Source organism: Halichoerus grypus, chromosome 13, assembly GCF_964656455.1.
Source record: "Halichoerus grypus chromosome 13, mHalGry1.hap1.1, whole genome shotgun sequence".
Lineage (NCBI taxonomy): Eukaryota > Metazoa > Chordata > Mammalia > Carnivora > Phocidae > Halichoerus > Halichoerus grypus.
Window position 1 is genome coordinate 76,404,921 of NC_135724.1, and position 20,515 is coordinate 76,425,435.

Below are 20,515 nucleotides of genomic sequence, written 5' to 3' on the forward strand. Positions count from 1 at the left end.
TGGGCGTGGAGACATCAGTCCACCCGGGGCCCAGCAAACCGAGGAGGCGGCTACATCTACACTTTGATTAGACTTAGAGAGCTATGAGGAAGTGTTGCTCCCTTCTAGATCCTTCCCCACTACAGTCATTTTGCCTGATTTCCCATCATTAGAGTGAGGTTTCTATCGTCCATAGGCCCCCCGCTAAAATACTGGTCCACCTAGAAAGATAATGGCTGCCGTTTGCAATGAGCTTCAGAACATGAATTAATGTCTATGAGGAGATGTAGAGGGGTAGGGAGCATCACAGGACAGGTAAGTCTTGGGGGGAAGCAATGTAAGTATGAAGAAATGGGGACTTTCTCAGGGGAGCCCTACTGGGAAGGTCTTGAGTGCCCAGAATGGAGGATTCTGCCCAAGAGGTGTCAGGGAAAGACCAGAGAGATGGAATTTTCTGGTTGCATAAACTCCATGGACAGCCCCAGCCCCATCAGAGAGCAGAAACCTTCCATATAAACCCTCAGAACAGAAGCAGAGGGGCACCTGGGCGGCTCAGTCAGTTAGGCATCTGCCTTCAGCTCAGGTCATGATCCCAGGGTCCTGGGATCGAGCCCCGCATCAGGTTCCCTGCTCAGCAGGGAGTCTGCTTCTCCCTCTCCCTCTGCCACTCACCCCTGCTCGTTCTCTCTCTTTCTCTCTCTCAAATAAATAAAATCTTTAAAAAAAAAAAAGAAGAACAGCAGCAGAACCCACAGATGAAGGCCAAGATTGTCATAGATGGCAGAAACCCCAGGGGGAGGCTGGAGTCACCACATCTTGGTTTTACAGATGGGGTCTGTAGGAGCTACTTTTTTTTAAATTTTGTTTATTTGACAGAGAGACAGAGAGAGAGTACAAGTAGGCAGAGTGGCAGGTACAGGGAGAGGGAGAAGCAGGCTCCCCGCTGAGCAGGGAGCCCAACATGGGACTCGATCCCAGGACGCTGGGATCATGACCTGAGCCGAAGGAAGACGCTTAACCAACTGAGCCACCCAGGTGCCCCTATAGGAGCTATTCTTCAGGAATAAGTCCAAGAACTCCTTCGGAACTCAGCCTTTCTCTGGCCCAGAGAGGCACTATCATTTGACAAGGTCACACAGGAAATGGCCAAGGTAAGACAAAGCCATTTTCCCCACCGCAAGGACAAGGTTCAGCCAGAGTCCCCAGGAAGGTGAAAAAGGAAACAGAGTCAGATATCAATAAAAGATTAAAGAAACCTCTCTTGTTTTGAGAGGGCATGCTAACAACCCCCCAAAGACTTTTTTTTCCCCCACAAGAAAAAGCCAGCTCAGAAAGGCTCCAAGTGAGAGAAACAATATTTAATTATGCAGACCAAGTTCCAAATCTATGCCACTCCCATGAAAATATAAATCAGTGTGCCACCTTTTGCACCTCTCATAACATTTTTATCCCAGACTGTCTAACTAAAAGACGCTGTATCTCATCACTTTGTCTCCTATCAAGTCTCCATTGGAGGTCATCTGACTCAAAACGGGACCCTGAACACCCCTAACTACCCTCACCAAGCAAGCTAAAGGGCTTCCGACAAAACCAGGGTGTCCACAGATAAACCAGCTCCAAGGGCTCCAAGGTTTTGCAGATGGAAGCTTCTGGGTCCCAGTCTAGGCTCTACCATTTGGGGAGCATGGGAACCAGAGTGCAGCTCCAAGAATGGCATCGTGATAATGCAAAAGGCCCCGTCCGTCCGTGCCAGAGCTGCTCACATGATCTGAGAGTCTAAGCCCTAAATGTCAAGAGCAATGAGTAGATTTTTGGCCTCCCCATTCTGTGGTCCACAATGGGGCTAGGAATCAGACGTCAGTCCATTGGGCCTACCTCGAACTGGGGTGGTTTGACATCAGCGCTTGCTCCCCCAACCACCATGATAGGGTGTCCTTGCCCTCCATAACCAACTCTTCACTTGATAAACGGGGATGCTGAGGCCCAGAGAGGCCAAGAAAGCTCCCCGAGGTCACACGGCCGATTGGGTAACAGGAAGGAATCACTTCTTGCTGTAGACGTGGGAGAACCTTACAGGAATAAGGTACGAGGGGTGGGGAGGATATTAGGGGCCGGACAAGAGGGTTAGGCCTCGTGGATGAGGGGCCCTGACAGAAGTGAGGGGGGCTGAGGAGGACAACCTGGAGACCCCAGAAGTCCCCCGCGCCAACGCAGCCCACCCCAGAACCCCGGGCGACAAGTGTGACCTGTAACTCACTTCTTCTGCTTCTTCTCAAGCTCGTGATTTCGGCTCTGCTGGTTCTCCAGCTGGAGGCGGGTGTCCTCCAGGTCACAGGTCAGATGGTGGCACTTCCTTTTCAGCTGATGGGCCATTTTCTTGGCCCCCTCGTAAGCACTCTGCAGCTCCCCGAGCTGTGGGAGTCACAGAATGAATTACCCGGCTCGGTCGCCACTTGAACGGGCTTCCTACTTTTTACTTCTAAGGCAGCTGTGCCATCCCTGAGGTGAGCATGGCGGAGAGAGAGAAGGTGCTGGAGCCGGAGAGACCCGGACTGGACCGCTTTCTGCCCGTGTCACCGTGAGGAAGCGACTTCTCTGACCCTGTCTGCTCAGTGGGGAGATGGAGGCCATTCCATCCATCTCTTGGGGTCGTGTTTAATTTGCCTCCATAATAGTCCTGCTAAGGCGCCCACAGATTCTTTACATGTCCTGCCTCAACACGACAGCACCGTGGGTCCTGTGTAATTAATAGCCCCATCTGCGGGCATCACATGTCCGAGCCATGTGGGGATTAGCCATGAAGCAGCCAAAATGGCGCATCTTGAGGATCTGCCCACGAGACAGGCTCTGAAGCTTAGGGCCATAAATGGCACTTTCGACGGGCCAAATGGCATCGACGGGCCGAATGACACAGCAATACACATAACCGTAAACACACAGAAAAGCAAAGCCTCTCGCCTCTTCCTCAAGGCAAAAAACCCTCCCAAATGTCCTAGTTTAAATCTGGGAGAGAGAACAACTCAGCACACTTGCTTTGAAGAAATGGCCTCATTAAAGAATTTCTTTAAATAAGCAAAACTCTGAGTTAATGAAGCCTGTAATTCTAAATTCAGTATTTGAAGGCAAATGGGATGTTTTCTTAGATTCTGCGGCTCAGAAAGGTTGCAGCTTTATTACTTTTTAATGCAGCATGCATAGCTCCCCCCTTCCTTGGGGGAAACTGACCCGCCTTTATAATTTGTTACTAAAGAACTCTGCTGTTTCCTTGCAGTTGGGTTTATCTACAGCTCAGATGCTTTTGAGGATCACAAAATAATGTCCATCTTAGAAGTGACCACTAAAACCATCATTGCCAGGGAGGATCCTGAGCTTCCGTTGTTTATAAAACCCCATGTGACCTCACCCTGACCCCCCTCTGCAAGGTGGTCATGCAATGCTTTTCTCTCGCAGTGAGGAGATATGTATAACAGTAGGACAGGCAAATATGACCTCAATTCTCAAGGTGCTCATCACTAATGGGGGTGGGGGACCAAGAAGTAAGCAGATGTTATAATACATCATGATGAGGTTTATACTTGGGGACACAATTCAGGGGCACCCAACCAGTCTGTATCAGGGGAGACTTTCTGGAGGGAAGGACACGTAAGCTCAGATCGTAAGGATAGTTGGAGGTATCCAGGTCGGGGAGAGAGAATATTCTAGGAAAAGGTAACAGTATGTGCAAAGGCCCAGAGGTGATGAAGACTAAGGCAGTGCAAGGGAAGAGGACAGAGAGCCCAGAAATAGACTCACTGAGATATAGACATTTGATCTTTCACAAAGGGATAAAGGTGATACAATGAGCAAAATAGTCTTTTCCACAAATGATGCTGAGACAACTGGTCAACCACATGCAAAAAAAAAAAAAAGAATCTTCACACAGACCTTACGCCCTTCACAAAAATTAAATTAAAATGGACCACAGACCTATATGTAAAATGCAAAACTATGAAGCTCCCAGAAGATAATGTGGGTGAAAACCTACATGACCTTGGGTTTGGCAATGACTTTTTAGAAATACACCAAAGGCATGACCCATGAAAGAAAGAGTTTAGAAGGTGGACTTCATTAAAAGTTAAAAATTTCTGCCCCACAAAAGACACTATCAAGAAAATGAAAAGACAGGGGTGCCTGGGTGGCTCAGTCAGTTAAACATCAGCCTTCGGCTCAGATCATGATTCCAGGGTCCTGGGATTGAGCCCCACATTGGGGGGGTCCCTGCTCAGTGGGGAGCCTGCTTCTCCCTATCCCTCCCCGCCACCCCGCTTGTGCTTTCTCTCACTCTCTCAAATAAATAAAATCTTTAAAAAAAGAAAGAAAGAAAAGGAAAAGGCCAGCCATGGACTGGGAGAAAATTTTTGCAAAAAACATATTTGATAGAGGACTGTTATCCAAAATATACAAAGAATGTTTAAAACCCAACAAGAAAACAACTCAATTAAAAAATGGGCCAAAGACCTTAAAAGACAGCTCACCAAAGAAGAAAGACAGTGAATAAGAGTCTGAAAAGGTGCTCCACGTCATAGGGCATCAGGGAATTGTGAATTAAAACAAGACACCACCACGCACCTATGAGACTGGCCAAAATCGGGAACACAGACAACACCAAATGCTGCCAAGGACGTGAAGCAACAGGAGCTCTCAGTGCTGGTGGGGATGCAAAATGGGACAGCCACAGTGCGAGACAGTTTAGCAGTTTCTTCAAAACTAAACACACTCTTCCCATATGATCCAGCAATTGTTCTCCTTGGGATTGACCCAGAGGAGTTGAAAGTTTCTGTCCACATGAAAACCTGCACGTGGATGTTTAGTTCAGCTTTACTCAACAATTGCCAAAACATGGAAGCAACCAAGATGGTCTTCAGTAGGTGAGTGGATACACTGTGTTCCATCCAGGAAATGGAATATTATTCAGCACTCAAGAGAAATGAGCTATCAAGCCATGAAAAGATGTAGAGGCAACTTCAATGTCTATAACTAAGTGAAAGAAGCCGATCTGAAAAGGCAACAAAGCATATGATTCCAAGTATATGAAATTCTGGAAAAGCAAAAGGATGGAGGGATGAACTGCTGAGGCAGAGAGGATTTTTAGGGTAGCAAAACTCTTCTATAAAACTATAATGGAGGAATCATGTCATTATACATTTGTCTAAACCCATGGAATGTACAACACCAAGAGTGAACCCTAATGTAAACTATAGACTTTGGGTAATAATGATGCATTAACAGAGGTTCAGCCATTGTATTGAGGGGGTCACTCCAGTGGGGGGTGTTGACGATGAGGGAGGCTATGCATGTGTATAGTCTAAGCAGGGGATGTGTAGGAAGGTACCTTCCTCTCTATTTCGCTGTGAGCTTTAAACAAGTGAGTGTGGTTGGATTCAGCATGCTAGGGCCAGTACACTCAGTTATGAGAGCTGATTCTCTTCCTAATTCCACACCCTGTACTCTCACAATGGTAAGCTGACATTGACCCCAGTGGAAACATTTACACCGTGGAAATTGGCAATTGGCAAATGCTGGACATCGGGGTGTTTATTTTTAGAGGCCCAGTTACCAACACACCACTAGCTGGAGTGTAGGCTTGTTAGATGTAGTCTAGGCGTAGTTGGAGACCATGCAAAACAGGCAAAGGCCAAACTATGCCTACATTCATCTAGAAAATGATGAATCTAGATACAAATACCTGATTTTTGTAATGTTCAGCTGCACTTTCAAGAAAGGAAGGAAAATTTCAGGATATCCAAAATGCAAAGGACACAAAACAAGAGCCATGATGGCAGATGCTGATGCTCTGGCAGCCAGGGTGGGGGAGAAGAGGAGCAGCCGAAAGATCCAGAAATATCACTAAGGATTATGGCTGTGTTTGAATGCCCTGAGAGAGACAAAGCCTTGGGACTATGGAAGGTGGGGGTTGGAGAGAAGACCCCTGCATTAAGTCAGGACCCTCAAAGTGTTGCACTTTGGAGTGAGGGGGTAGGAAAAGCTCTACCCACCAGCCTGGAAGGGGGTCAGAAATCCTGGTGCCAGGCTGGCTCTGAGTGGAGGAGAACGTATTCCCATAAGAAATCAAAACCCTAGGTCTGTGTATCAGGTGGGTTGAGAGCTTGAATTGGCACTTTGCTCATGTTGCAAAAATCTGCAGTGGAGAGAATTTTGCATAATCTCAGGGGCTGCTGTAGAAGATAGTGCAAAAATGCTCCTTCTAGAGACAAACACCCACAAACCTATAAACATAGAACTGCCATGAAAATCAATACAAAGTTTTTTAAAATTTAAAAGTAAGAGCAATTGACACAAAAATAACTAAATTCACCATAAGAGTCAGAGGAAGGAACCATATCAACAACGGCCACCCCAGTCTCAATCAGTGGTGGAAGGATGCTCTCAGAACTGTTTGTGTCAATTGGCCACTTAAGTTTAATAGTAAAAGACTGGTTAATGATAACAATGCATCGTAAAACTTTCAGAAGGAAAGGAGAATGTTTTGTGGACCATTTGTTTTGTGTGTGTGTGTGTGCAGTTTTAAGTTATTACTTTTTAAAATCAGTACTTTTTAATGGAAACAACTTGATCAAAAATCTGTCACAGAATTTTGAGACCCATTAAAACAGAAGTTTAATGAGAAAAAAAAAGAGTCAGAGGAAGAAAAAGGAACATTCCACCACACAGACTACCTGGGGCTCCCGTAGTGCAGGAGTAAGAGGGTTGTGTTAAAGATGAACTCACAATCAAAATTTACAAAGCACTCAAGGAAACTTGCAGTAACAACACGGTCTGAAAGAGACTGGAAGATCTCTTAGCTGCAGTGTGGCAGGTGGGTGAGGGGAGAGGCTGAAGGCAAGGAGACCAAGTAGGAGGCTGTTGCTCTGGTCTAGATGAGAGTTGGAGGTGGCAGATTAGAGGCAAAGGGGATGGATGAGATTGGACAATCCTAAGGGCATATTGCAATCATTTTACAGAGGAGAAAGATCTGAGGTCCAAGACCCAAGACTCTTTATTCCAGAGTATTCTTTCCCCGTGTACAACACCCACATGTAGACAAACTGTTTCCCATCTCCCACAGTGGAGGTGGAAAAACATGAAATGGGGGTGCCCTCCTTCTCCCTCCCCAGATTTGGCCAATACTTTGAACAGTGCTGCCAAGAACCTGACCAATCTGACACTTTGGGGACCCAGACTAGCTACAACCTCTTACCTTCTGCTCCAGCTCTTTCCTGGATGTCAGCTCTGAGTCCAACCTCTCCTCGAATTGCTGCAGACGCTTCCTGAGGAACTCGTTCTCCATCTGAGCACAGTCGAAGTGAATTTGCCATTCATCTGCTATTTAACAAAGTCGGGGGTGGGGGAACCAGGAGGAGAGGCGAGGTGAATGAGGGTGGTTCTCTCACACTTTCTTAGCTCTTTGCACACAATTTCTCAATATGGAGCTCCTGAGGCCTGACCTTGGACTTCAGGTTAAGAAATTCTGCTTTAAGTCCAAATTAAAAACAAACAAACAAACACTTCTTCCAGGCAGCCTGTCTTGACCACCTCTAGCTGTCTAAATTATTGGCTGCTCACTATTCGAAGCTCGGTTGCCTTATACAGTTTAATTTCTCTACAAGCATATACATACTTTTCTTTTTCCAAGGAAATTCCATAACCTTCTAGGTCAGGAGAGCTGTTTCAGTCATTTGTAGATCCTCAATACCCTCTAGAAGCATCCACTACACACAGAAGTTTCCCCCATACATGTTGAAACAAGTTCACCAACTAGAATCATCTTACTGGCCAACTACATTGGGTGACAGTACGTAAGCAGTGACTGCTGGCTAAATTAATTAACAAATAAATCAATGAACAATAATTAAAGGGTCTACTGAATGCATAGCAACAGAAACATTGGTCCCAAGATATCTCTATGAGATAAAAGAACAATCCCTTGATTCAGTAAAAATAGAAAAAATCACTTGCTGGTGTGATGAAAACTATATGACTGAATAGAATGGGCTAGACCAGGTTATGATATCTTTAGATTACTCTATTACAATGTCCCTTAAGGTCATGGAGCTGTGGGAAACATGTGGGCAACTGAAGATAGTGACCATCCACTTCATTCCTCTCTCCATCCATCCATCCATCCATCCATCCATCTCCATCCATCTATCTCTCCATCTATCCATCTATCTCTCCATCTATCCATCCATCTCTCCATCCATCCATCTCTTCATCCATACATCCCTCCATCTATCCATACATCCCTCCATCTCTCCATCCACCCATCCGTCATACATTGTTCCATCTCCCATGCACTGAAATGCCCACTGAGCACACTACTGCATACCACGCACTGGGACCACTCTTCCAGCAGAATCTAGTACGGAAGACAAACATAAAAAAAGACAGCCCCAACCTAGGATGATCAGAGCTCTCATAAAGGAAGCTATGGAAATCCAGAAGAGAACCCAAACTCATAAAAACAGGAAACGTTTTTGTTCATGATTGTGTCTGAGGGACTTACTACAATGCCCGGTATATCATAAATGCTTCATAACTTTCACTGGATAGGTGGAGGGATGGATGGAAGGATAAGGTGGGTATATGGATGGATGGAAGGATGGATGGATGGATGGATGGATGGATGGATGGATGGATGGAAGGATGGATGGGTGGATGGATGGAAGGAAGGATGGATGGATGGATGGATGGAAAGTTGGGTACATGGATGGATGGAAGGAAGGTGGATGAATGCTTACATAGATGGTAGGACTGAAGTCTTAGAGGAGGTGACCCCAAGAGGAATTCCCACATAACAAACCCAAAGAGGATGATAAAATTGTAAGGAGTTAGAGCTTGTTCAAGTTTCCACCAAGATAAATCATATTGTGGCAGAAAAAGGATCCTGTCTCCCCGCCAGGAAAAAAAAAAAAAAAACCTCAAATAGCAAGCATCTACAAAAGGAAGAGAAAGCAGAAAGCATTTGTGCAGCTTTACACGTATTCTGCACTATGATGTGCCACACAGCAAGGGGTAGGAGTGGTTAGCATGAGCAGATGAGGAAACCGTTCTCCGTTCTTCGAGGCTGATTTCCACCTCCAATGCCCCTCCCCGGGGTGGGGGGCAGTCTTAATCCATACATATAATTCAGCCCTTCATTATCCATTTTTCCTGGATTTATCTGACCTCCCCATGTCTACTGCAAATTTCTGGAATGCAGGGCCCAACAGTGCTGGCTGCATACCATAAAAGGTCCTCTCCAAACACTTAACCATGCATGGTGGAAAAACAGCCATGTTTTTAATAATTGATACTCCAGCTTGAGCCATCGAGGAGGTCGTGGTGGCCTTGCTGTGGTGTGATTAAAGTGTTTTATGGCTCCTTTCAACTTTCCTATATTTTAGAAATTTTCTGTAATGAGTATGTATTGCTTTCATAATGGAAAACAAAATATTTGTGGATTTGGCTTCCTGGAATGAGCATCCAGGGCTGAGAGCCTATCTAGCATTGTGACTAATAGTGCTCAGGAGCTAAGCACACCTCCCCGCTCCCTTTCAGCTCCCAGCTCTTCCCAGAGAGAAACAAACTGGGCCATCAATTACATCAGGATGGAACTGGGACCCACGGTCCCTGGGGAAGCTGGGCTGTCCCACCCCCCCCGGGTCTGGGTGAACCCATTTCCCCCTCGCTGCCTCTACCTTCCTTCGTTGGGTGCCGCGTCCCAGAGAATCCCAAGCTCCCCTGGTGAATGCCCGCCCTGGGGGTAGCCAGGATGAGGGGAAGCAAGAGCAGAGCAAAAAGCCAATGCACTTTGCCTCTTCACCGCCTCCTGACTTCCATTTCTTTGAGTGTCCCTGACGTTTCTAGGGCACGAATCCCCTGGGGGCACCGAAGGAACGATGTCAACGTTGTACAAAAGCTGACAGACGCTCTGGACATTCTTCTCACCTGACTCACTTAGGCTGGGGAGAGGAGTTGACAGAGATGTCACCATGCAGCTGGAACCTATGAGATGTGGGTCTCCAGGCAACTGTGTGAGCCGGGCATCACCGGAAAGCCCCAGCTCTCTGGAGCGTACCTATCGCTGAGCGACTCAGGGGCCTCGCCTTCTCTCCAGTAACTACTGAGTGCCGGACACCACTTTTAAATGGGGACGGTAGTAGTCTCTGCTCCAGAGTTTACGAACCCAGATAACGACCCCGCTATTACTACTATTAGGAGTAACAGTAAGGTTGCCGTGAACATGGCTAAACACTTCCCATCAATCACCTCTGACAACATCCATTCCAAAGATGAGCAAACTGAGGCGCACATTTCTTGGCCCAAAGCCACCCACCTGGTAAGAGACGGAGTCTAGATTCAAACCCAGCAATGCAATTTCATCGATTCTGCTTTTAAATAGTGAAATGCCTTGCTCAAAATTTATATGAAAAATATTCATATAATTATAAAGGTGCCTTGCCCCAGAGCCTTTTTTTTTTTTAATCATTCTTTGCGTTCTTACTAAAGTGTACCTGTCATGTTGATAATTTGCTATTCGGACTACTGTTGGGTTCTCTGCTCCATGTCTGCACTAGATCGGAAGCTCTGGGAGGGAAGGGCTGTGCCCGTGTGCTCTGCCGAAGTGTCAGCCGTTAAAGCAGTGTCTAGAGCATAGTAAGGGCTCAGTGTATATGAATGAATGAATGAATGAATGAATGGAACAAAAGGCATTTTCCACCCACGTCTAACTGCAAGAATCCCAATCTGCTCACCTCCTCCAGTGTGGCTCCTTTCCAAGTCATTCAACTGAATTTTCTGCTGGGCTTCTTCCAACTGCTTCTGCACTTCTCCCAAATTCTTCTGGACTTGCTCATACTTGCTCTGGAAGAAAGGCCTTGACGTGTCAAGCTGGAGCTTGACAGAGCCTGGGCCTCACCGTCCACCCCCTCCGCCCCGTGGTGCCCCCAGAGCCAGGGACTGTCTAGCCCTTGCATAGTGCTCATTCAGGGCACCTCCAAGGCCAAGCCTTAGGAAGACCCAAATGTCCTCCAGGACCTTGAACATGGGAGTCTGTAAACCAGCGCATCTTGCTTAGGCTTACTGCTCCCACATGCGAGCAGATGGGGAGGGGGGCAGGCCCAACCACTCCCAGCCACCCTGCTCAGCCAAAGCCACACACCCCCGCAACCCCATGGGGACCACTCACCTTCAGCTCCTGGACCTCCCGGAAGGCGCGTAGCCGCTCTGCCCGCTCACTCTCCAGCACCTGGCAGGCCACGTCCCCTTTGAAGTGCTCGTCGGCAAGCTCTGTGGTCAACTCAGCAATCTGGAGTTACAACAGGGTCACTCGTGGGGGGCCGCCAACCCTTCTCCCCCCAGGCCCCCTCCACAGGACCACCCGTGGACAAATCATCAGCTCTCGGTGTGATGAGGTGGTTAAGAGCGTGGATGTCAGATTTTTACTGGTCCTGATGTGCTAGAATTCTTGGCCCATCACTCACCAGCTGTGTGACTGTGCACCCGGCAGGATGCCCACCTGATCCTTAGTTTTCTCAACTTTAGAGGGTAGGGGATAACTTAATAGAATTGTTTTGAGAATTAAAGGAGATCATCCACATAAAGCTTAGCACAGGGCTGGCACAGAGTAAGTACTCAATTTAGAAAGTTGTTCTAGCAGAAACTCTCCTTACCTAAGCGAGCCATTTTGCTCCCAGCAGGCTCCCCTCAGTAAGACACACAGGTGCCCACCACATAGGAATGCCCTCAGCTAGAAAACCTCTCTGTGGGGGCGCCTGGGTGGCTCAGTTGGTTGAGCATCTGCCTTTGGCTCAGGTCATGATCCTGGAGTTCCAGGATCGAGCCCCGCATCGGGCTCCCTGCTCAGCGGGAAGCCTGCTTCTCCCTCTCCCCCTCCCCCTGCTTGTGTTCCCTCTCTCGCTGTCTCGCTCTCGGTCAAATAAATAAAATCTTTAAAAAAAAAAAAACTCTTAAAATTCTAATTCAAATACATTTATTTTTCAAATAGTTGCAGGTCACAAAACTATAGGAAAAAAACAATAAAAAATTAGGCTTCTGTAATCAAACTACTTTGCCATTTGTTCTGCTTTAATGAGATCAAAAGTGGAAATCACGTAGTCATGCGTTAGGGGCATGGTTTAAGAAAGGAAGAAGTGGGTCTGGAGTCAGGTGCTCACACTCTACAGGCTGTGCTCCTACCTCAGAAATACAGTGAGTTAAGGCAGTCCTGTTTCGAGGCAAAAAATAAAAACACCTCTCTTTTAATGAATTCCCACTTGCACTGACTCAACAACCAACTACAGATACCAGATGGGTCAAGGCTTCTGGGCTGTAATTTTTCCAAAGTGCAGCCTTCCAGGTTCAAGGATATGCCAAAGCAAGTGAGGAGAGAAACAGATATACGTGGACTGTTTATGACTAAGAGGCTCAGAAATGACCTGACACAGAAGGGTCGTTCGGGAAACGGAGCCTCCCTCCGTGGAGGGCAGTGGTTAAGATACAGGGAAGGAAAAGAAAAAAAAAAAAAAAAATAGAAGGTACAGAGTTCAAGTCCAAACACAACCACTAACATATTCTGTGACCTCGGACGAATCTCTTCCTTTCTGGGGCTGTGGTCACCTGAGCTGTAAAATGTACTGCATCAGGGAAGGTCTATTGTCCTTCTGGCATTCCCATCTCATGCCATAGATGTTGTGCATGAAGATGCCTAAACACTTCCCTTTCCCATCAGACCCAGTGCGTGGTACTGAGAAGCGACTGGGGAGTGTTGTCACAGACGCTAAGTGGTCCTTCCGGCATGGAATCCAGCTGTCCTCCCGAGCTGGTCACAGGCGGTCTCAAAAATCATTCCTCTGCCCCATGAAGAAGGAGAATGAAGATCTATACATTTTGATGTGATAAAAAAAAAAGTCCCCAAGATATATTGCTAACAGGGCGGGGGGAAAAAAGCAAAGTTGCAGAATAGAATGTCTGGCATGTTCCCATTTTTGTTTTGTTTGTACTTGCACAGAAAAAGGCACTCCCAGACTGTTAATAGGGATTTTTTTTTTCCTAGAAGGGTGGGCTCACAGGGGATTCCAATTTCCTTGTGATGCATTTCTGTACTGTTGATTTTTTAACCACTTTCGTCATCGGCAAAACACAAAACCAAATAAATATCTTTTAAAAACAGACCCCCAAAATTGAGCTACAAAAACAAGGGTTGTTGCTCTAGAACATTCTATGCCGCCCACATTTTTTTTGCCCCTCCTCCAGCCCATTGGCTACCCATCTTGGTGAACACACCAGTGAGGGCTCAGACCGAAATGCGCATTTCAATTGAAACAGGGAAAAACAGGAGGCTTAGGGGGGAGCATTCCAAAGTCACATAGCAAGTGAGTGACAGAACTGGGACTTGAACCCAGATGCCTCCTGTCCAGGTAACGGTCGCCACTTCACAAACCAGGGGCTCTCTCTCCCAGGGCGGTCCTGGCGGTCTCTGGGATGGGGCTTCCTGTTGCTGTTCCTTATGCTGGTACCTTTAATGTGCTCTGGGGAAACACTTTTGCAGTCCCCTGGGATGGTCGTTAAAATGTGGAGCCCAGGATTCCCAGAATGCCCACACCACCGTAATCTTCGGTGGGACCCAGGGATCTGAATTTCAACACACTCCATGGTTATTCATAAGCGCAACCAAGTTTAAGAATTACTGCCCTAGAAATTGCCAGAATCTCTTCCTAATCTTGGCTTCCCGCTTGGCTTGAGATGGGTTAGACTGGCTTACTTATAGGTACACAGCAACACTGCCTCTGGGGGAATGATCATTTGCGGTGGGCATGAATACGGGCTGGAGCAATCCAGGGACGCCCCAGATCACGCCCCTCACCCCCCGCCTCCCCATCCCCGAGATCAGCAGGATTGTGTTCTCCCTGCCTTAGCCAATTAGTGTGAAATTTAATCTGTGCTAATCAGCCTGAGCAAAGGGAGCACAAAATTAATTTAATGCATTAATTTTGAGTTCTACACAACCCAAGTCTAGAGCCCAAAGGATAATTAATGCTTTCAAATTAGGGACATGACAGATGCTTTTCACAGAGACAAGTAGCCCCCGATCTGTCCCTGTCCCCACCAACCCCTCTCCCTTCCTACATTTCGGGGCCCACGGGCTTTATCCATAGAGGTGAGGGGTGGGCACCATGCCCAGAGCTATTAGGTGAATATAAAACGAAAACCAATTTAACGAGAGGAGAGCCTGGTTGGCAAACCCAGAAGGATCCTTGCAGATTACTCAAGGACCAATTAACTAGAAATTATTCCGAAAACCTCCCTAGATCCACCACCTAAGCCAAATCATCAGAAATTCTCTTTCTCCTTAGGGACAATGACTCCAAAGATCTGTCAAAGAGAAGGGGATAGAAATGAATGAATTTGCGGTACATTTTGCATGGAGTCAAATAGAAATAATATCTATCCTGCTCACTGGCATCATTTGCAGTTTGAGAGAAACAGTGGGTCACAAGTAATGTTGATGGACATTAAATGCTGAGCACACATGGGACCCTCTGGGCTGTCACTGTCACTTGTCATTCATTACGTGAGCACCAACTGTGTGCGAGGCCCTGCCTTCCAGGATCCCCCTGCTGAGCTGGGGAGATAAAACCACATGTAGAGCACCCATGTGTCTTAGCTCAACCTTGTCCTTGGCTCTTATATTCAAGAGCTCTCAAAACTCCCCAAATGATCTTATCTACAGAGAGCAAGCAGTGGCCTTTCATGGTCTTCCCAGTACGTTTCAATTTGACGAAAAGAATTGGTTCATTATAAGCCCTTGCAGAAGAAAAAGCTCACTGAATGCTGGGGAGAGACATTTTTGTCATTCCCTGTTCACAGAACAGAAAACTGAGGCATTGAGTCGTGAAATGATTTTGTTCAAGGTCACGGTGGATAGGTCCTATGGGGAGTCCAGCTCGGACAGCCTGAATCCCAGGTCCTGACTCATAATTACAGCGCCGTCCTGTCCCCACGTCCACCATCTGACTCCATCCCCCACCCCAGGCCCCTGGAGGTCAGCAGTGCACCTGGGAGCAGACCTGGAAGTAATGGGTGGGGGAGGGGGAGTGAAAGAGCCAGATGCATGGGGCTCAAAGGCAAGATGAACAACAACCTGCGGGGCCATGCCCAAAGGGAGCTTTATGGACCCCTGGTGGAAGGGAAGCCCCATCCTTGCAACCTGGGTGATTAAGAGAGAAAATGGAAAATAAAATCAGAAAAAGGGGGGGTGCATAAATCAATAGGCAAAGGGTGTGTCCGACTGCAGAGCCGGTTGGCTGGTATGCTGTTTGCTTGTCAAGGACATTAAGCCATGGCTTCAATCTCACGGCATCTGCCCTCAGAGCTGCCTCGGTCATTAGGGGAAATTCAGAACAACTCTCTAGCTTAGTGGTGGGCTCCAGGGTTCCCCAGAGACTCATTCTGGGCACCAGTTCAAGCACCACCCTGTGTATTTCTCTCCCAGCACCTGCTACTAAGTGATGGTAATTGTTACCTTAATCGTCACTACTCAGAAAGTGCTCACCCACGGGCCTGGCAGAGGGTAACACACAGAACCTTCCGAGAAACACGGAGAGGTAGGTACTGAGGCACCAGGGTGCCGACGCCCCGCCAGCCAGCAGCAGAGCTCGATGTGAACCGAGGCAGCCTGGCTCCAGAGACAGTCAAAATGCCTCTTGGGGGCTCAAAGAATACATAATAATGTATGCGGGAGCCAAGGAGGAAGGGAGAATCGACAGCCTCTGGCGTGTCAGTGGGAACGGGCCACAGGGCCACGCTGGGAGCAATGTCATGCCTCAGAGCAGGACACATGGGGATGACACCTCACCGACTGGCCTTGGGGGGAGACGGGCTTCCATGAGCTTTGGAAGGGGTCTTCGAAGTGCCATAGCAGCCCCCTAAAGAGGAAATAACCCCTCGGATGCTGGCCCCCACATATCCCATCTTGAAAATGTGTTTTGGTCCAGCCGCCCCCCCTTCAGGATAGCATTCAAACCTCTACCAAGATGCTCCCAGCTCCTGTGATCTGGGCCAGCTTCAGGGACTGACCCCACTCCATAACCTCCCCGTGCACATGAGACCCTCCAACCACCAGGACTGCAGGGGCCAGCCCAGGTCCCCGCCCTCTGTCCCTGTTCTTGCTGTGCCCTCCACCTGGAATGTCTCCTTAAGTCACCTGGCTGGCTCCACCTCAGCTTGAAGGATGAGCCACTCCCTGACCTGATTCCCAGTCCGAGGAACTGTTGCTCATCTCTCACTGCCTGTTTGTAGTCAGCCCGGACCCAGGGTCAAAGCCCAGCACTGCTACTCACCAGCTGTGTGATATTGAACAAATCACTTCCCCTCTCTGGGTCCTCACTGTCCCCCTCTAGAGCACAGGGGTACTAATCATACCTTCCTGGCAGTTTGATGGGAAGGTAAAATGAGACAAAGCAGGTAAAGGGGATGCGTCGCGACACCCGGCACAAACACGTTGCTCATTAAATAGTACTTTAACTACTCAATCCAACGTGATTTCATTTCTTCCTTTCGTTGGCATTGAGTGCTTTGAGGGGTACAGAAAGAGCTAAGATGCAATCACATATATGTTAGTGGTGGTGGTGATGTGTGAAGACGTGCTGTGTATGAGACTTTATATGCAGCCTTCATACCACCCTGTGGAGAAGAGTATGGAGGGTGCCTGGGTGGCTCAGTCATTAAGCGTCTGCCTTCGGCTCAGGTCATGGTCCCAGGGTCCTGGGATCGAGTCCCACATCGGGCTCCCTGCTCGGCGGGAAGCCTGCTTCTCCCTCTCCCACTCCCCTGCTTGTGTCCCTGCTCTCTCTGTCAAATAAATAAATAAAATCTTTAAAAAAAAAAAAAGAGTATGGAACCATCACGGTCACCATGTCCCTATTAATGACACGGAAGCTCAGACACTGGAAGAACTGGCCCACCGTCCTGTGGCAGCGAGGGCCCAAGCCAGCCGCCCTGATCCACCCTCTGCTCCCGCACCAGACACACCAGGTCAGGTCAACATATCCATCCCTTAACTCGTCCAGTTCCACTAGCTTTTTCATCTGCATTACAAAATAGGCAGAGAAGACATGATGGCCCCATTTTTATATGGAGAAACTGAGGCATGCAGAACATTCCAGCTGTGCACTCCTTTGTGGGGTCTTAGCTAAGCCCACGGTGGTCATCTGTGACTATGCCCACACTTTGGCCACAGAACCTCGGCAGCTAGCTTTCTGCTGGAAGTACACTCTCCCCAGCATGTCCCAGAAGCTAAGGCTCAAGAGACCCTAATATCCCGAGGCACCCAGGCTGTCCTACTCTCCTGGGGATGACAGAGCCGCCACATCCAGTCCCCAGAGGCACAGTGCTGTGCAGGGAACTAAGAGTCAGAAGACTGAGTCTAGTATATGATCTAGACTCAGTCACCACTTGACCACATCACCCCTGGCAAGTTACTTCCCTTCCCTCCTAGAGATAAGCTCCTGCTGGCCACGCTCATGACTAGCCAGGGCCAAACTCCCCAGCTCTTTGCAAATACACTTTCCAACCTAAACCGTGTCCTGCTGGATCCCAGTGGATTCTCTCTCAGCCATTCCTTACCAAAAAAACGAAACTTTTCAAGCTAATGAGACCAGACATCCAGAGGACTGTCTTTTGCTATAAATAAAGTCTTCGGGAAAACCCAGAAGATATTCCAGAGAGGGAAGAAAACACCCCATTCTCATTTTTCTCCATGTGCTCCCACAGCCTTATAGGAAATCCCTATAAGAAGAGAGACCTGCTTTCCGGTGAAAATAAAAAACTCCACTTTGCATCCAGGCAGATTTTGCACGCTTGAAGAATATTTATAGCCAGCTTCCTGGAGGCGTCTCATCTCTTCTGCTCCTTCGCAAATGAAGCACTTAAATCATTTTGCAATAATGTTGTCTTTTTAATAAGCCTAGTCAAATGGAGTTTCCACTGATGAGGCACAACATGTTTTAGCAACATTTCTATCAATTGTTTCCCCCCTCCTACAGAGACAGTGGGTGGGGTGCAGAGGCTATGAAAGGGGCTAGGGGTGTCTTCATGATACATGGCCCGAAGGACTGTCTGCCTCCCAGCTGCCAACAGAAACTCTTCTAAGAAAGTAGAACCGAATGAAAGGAGAAACCGCATACCTTCTACCTGTTCCTTAACGTGTGGTTCCCAGACCAGCAGGTTCCGTATCACCTGGCAGCTCAGGAGAAATTCTGAACCTCCAGGGCCTCCCCACACCTACTGACTCAGAATCTCTAGGGCTGGGGAGCAGCACACTCTATTCTAACACATCCTCCAGGGGATTGCGACACACTTTCGAGTATGAGAACCACTGCTCTTACGTGGCATTACTCTGCATCGGATTCACCTCCGGGCTCGTTAAAAAGAAACAGTGAAGGTTGCCCCTCCCCCAAGATTCCTTCCTGGGTCAAATCCTCAGGAGATGGGATGGGGAAGCTACATGGTATATGGCTCCCTACAGGTGATTCGGATGCTCTATAACGTATAAAAGCAACTGGTAAAAAGAAAAAAAAAAGAAAAATCAAAGTAGCTTTTTTGGTGGAGGGGAAAGAATTAAAGACCTTTCTTCAAATAAAATCTTACTTGGGCCCCAGGTTGCTACATTTCACCAAATCTCAGCAGCCTCTGATGATAAGATGATCCATTATGGAACATAAGAAAAGAAAGTGCTACTAATTTTTAGTGTAAGATGCCAGTGATTGTCAAGATGCATCACAATTACAGAGATGCAGACAGGTGGGAAATAGTGTGCATCTGGGAATCAGTAAAATACAGAATGAAACCAAAGAAGTCTATCTATTGCCATAGATATAGGTTTGGGAGTTCTGGAGTCCTTTGACCTCTTCTTAGTGCTCTGGCAGGTCTGAAGAGACTCGGGACTTCAAAAAATAAATCTTCCAATTACTGCATCCAAAAGGGCAAGCCACAGAGGAGAGGAAGAGACCTGTGCCACATATACCCAACAACTGAACTTATATCCACAGTATATAAAGAGTTGTTACAGATCAATAAGAAAAGCAGTAGAAAATGGCCAAAAGGCTTGAAAGACCTCTTTGACCAAAGAGGATAACAAATAGCCAAACACATGTGAAAAGGCACAAATTAAAATCACCATGTGGGATTAACGCACGCCCAACAAAATCGTTAAATGGAAAGGACAATACCACGTGCTGGTAAGGGTGTGGAGCAACTGGAATGCTCACCCACTGCTGTGGGAGGGTCAACTGATACATAAAGTTGAGTGAAGTATTTGACGGTATCAATTAAAACCCAATATAGAAAGAACTCAAAACCTAGCAATTCCATTCTGAGTGCATTCCTTTTTTTTTAGTTAACATATATTATTTGTTTCAGGGGTACAGGTCTGTGATTCATCAGTCTTACACAATTCTCAGCGCTCACCATAGCACATACCCTCCCCAGTGTCCATCACCCAGCCACCCCGAGTGCATTCCTAATAGAAAGTGTATGGTATGTGCACCAAAACGCAGGTGGAAGGATGTTCACAGCAGGCTTATTCATGACGGTTCAAAGCCAGAAACAACCAAATGCTCATTTAGAGTAGAATGGATCAATAGTGCTCCATATACATGATGGCATAGTATATAGCAGTTGACAATGAACAAGCCACAACCACCCACATCATGGATGATTGTCACAAACAATGTCACATGAAAGAAACCACACAAATAGCTACACACATTTGACTGCATCTAGGAAAAGTTCAAAAATAGGAAAAAAAAAAATACCTAATCTATATTGCTAGAAGTCTGTTTTGTGGTTATCCTTGGAGGGTAGTGGCTGAAAGGGCCACGAGGGGGGCTTTGGAAGGAGCTGGGAATGTTCTGTGTCTCCATACGGGTGTTGATTGCTTTGGTGTGTTCAATTTGTGAAAATTCATTGAGCTGTATACTTACGAGGTGTGCACTTTTTTGTATGTTGGACCTTAATATAAAGTTTAAAAAGAAGGAAGAAGAAGGGGTGGGGAGAGAACCCGGGTAGAAGGAAGAAGAAACCATAACACTCAGTCCACCTAAATGTGATTCCTGAATAAAGCTCTGCTTTGCCTACTAGTTGAATTTTTTAGGGAATTGATATCATGCCCTTGCCTTGCAGTTCAAGACGATGTCTGCAAAAGCATTCCTATAGATCTCCTCTTCTATTTACTATATACACATTACTGAGGTTGTACTTTGCCAGGTTACTTAGTGCCCCTTTTCATGTGGACTCCTACAAGAAACTTCTCTAATATCTCAATACCAGAGAAAATTAGTATTATCTCAAGCAACAGGTGTGTGTGTGTGTGTGTGTGTGTGCGCATGCATGTGCATGCATGAGTGTGTTTAACCTGGGGACAACATGTCTTTGGAATATCTTGCTTCCCTCTTTGCTTTGGTTGCTAGGAAGCTCAGTGTCAACATTTCAGTTTACCTCTCACGGCTCCATTCACCCA

The 20,515-nt window shown here is 47.1% G+C and overlaps 1 protein-coding gene across 1 annotated transcript in view; it reads right to left on the reverse strand.

Moving 5' to 3' along the window:
* MYO18B (myosin XVIIIB) overlaps positions 1 to 20,515 on the reverse strand; it is a 227,310-nt gene that overhangs the window by 108,676 nt on the left and 98,119 nt on the right. The window contains exons 25-28 of the mRNA XM_078060114.1: positions 11,186 to 11,305; positions 10,752 to 10,860; positions 7,217 to 7,341; positions 2,237 to 2,391 (exon numbers count right to left, since the gene is read on the reverse strand). Of these exons, the coding sequence (XP_077916240.1) occupies positions 2,237 to 2,391; positions 7,217 to 7,341; positions 10,752 to 10,860; positions 11,186 to 11,305 (509 nt within the window). The remainder of the gene's footprint in view (positions 1 to 2,236; positions 2,392 to 7,216; positions 7,342 to 10,751; positions 10,861 to 11,185; positions 11,306 to 20,515) is intronic.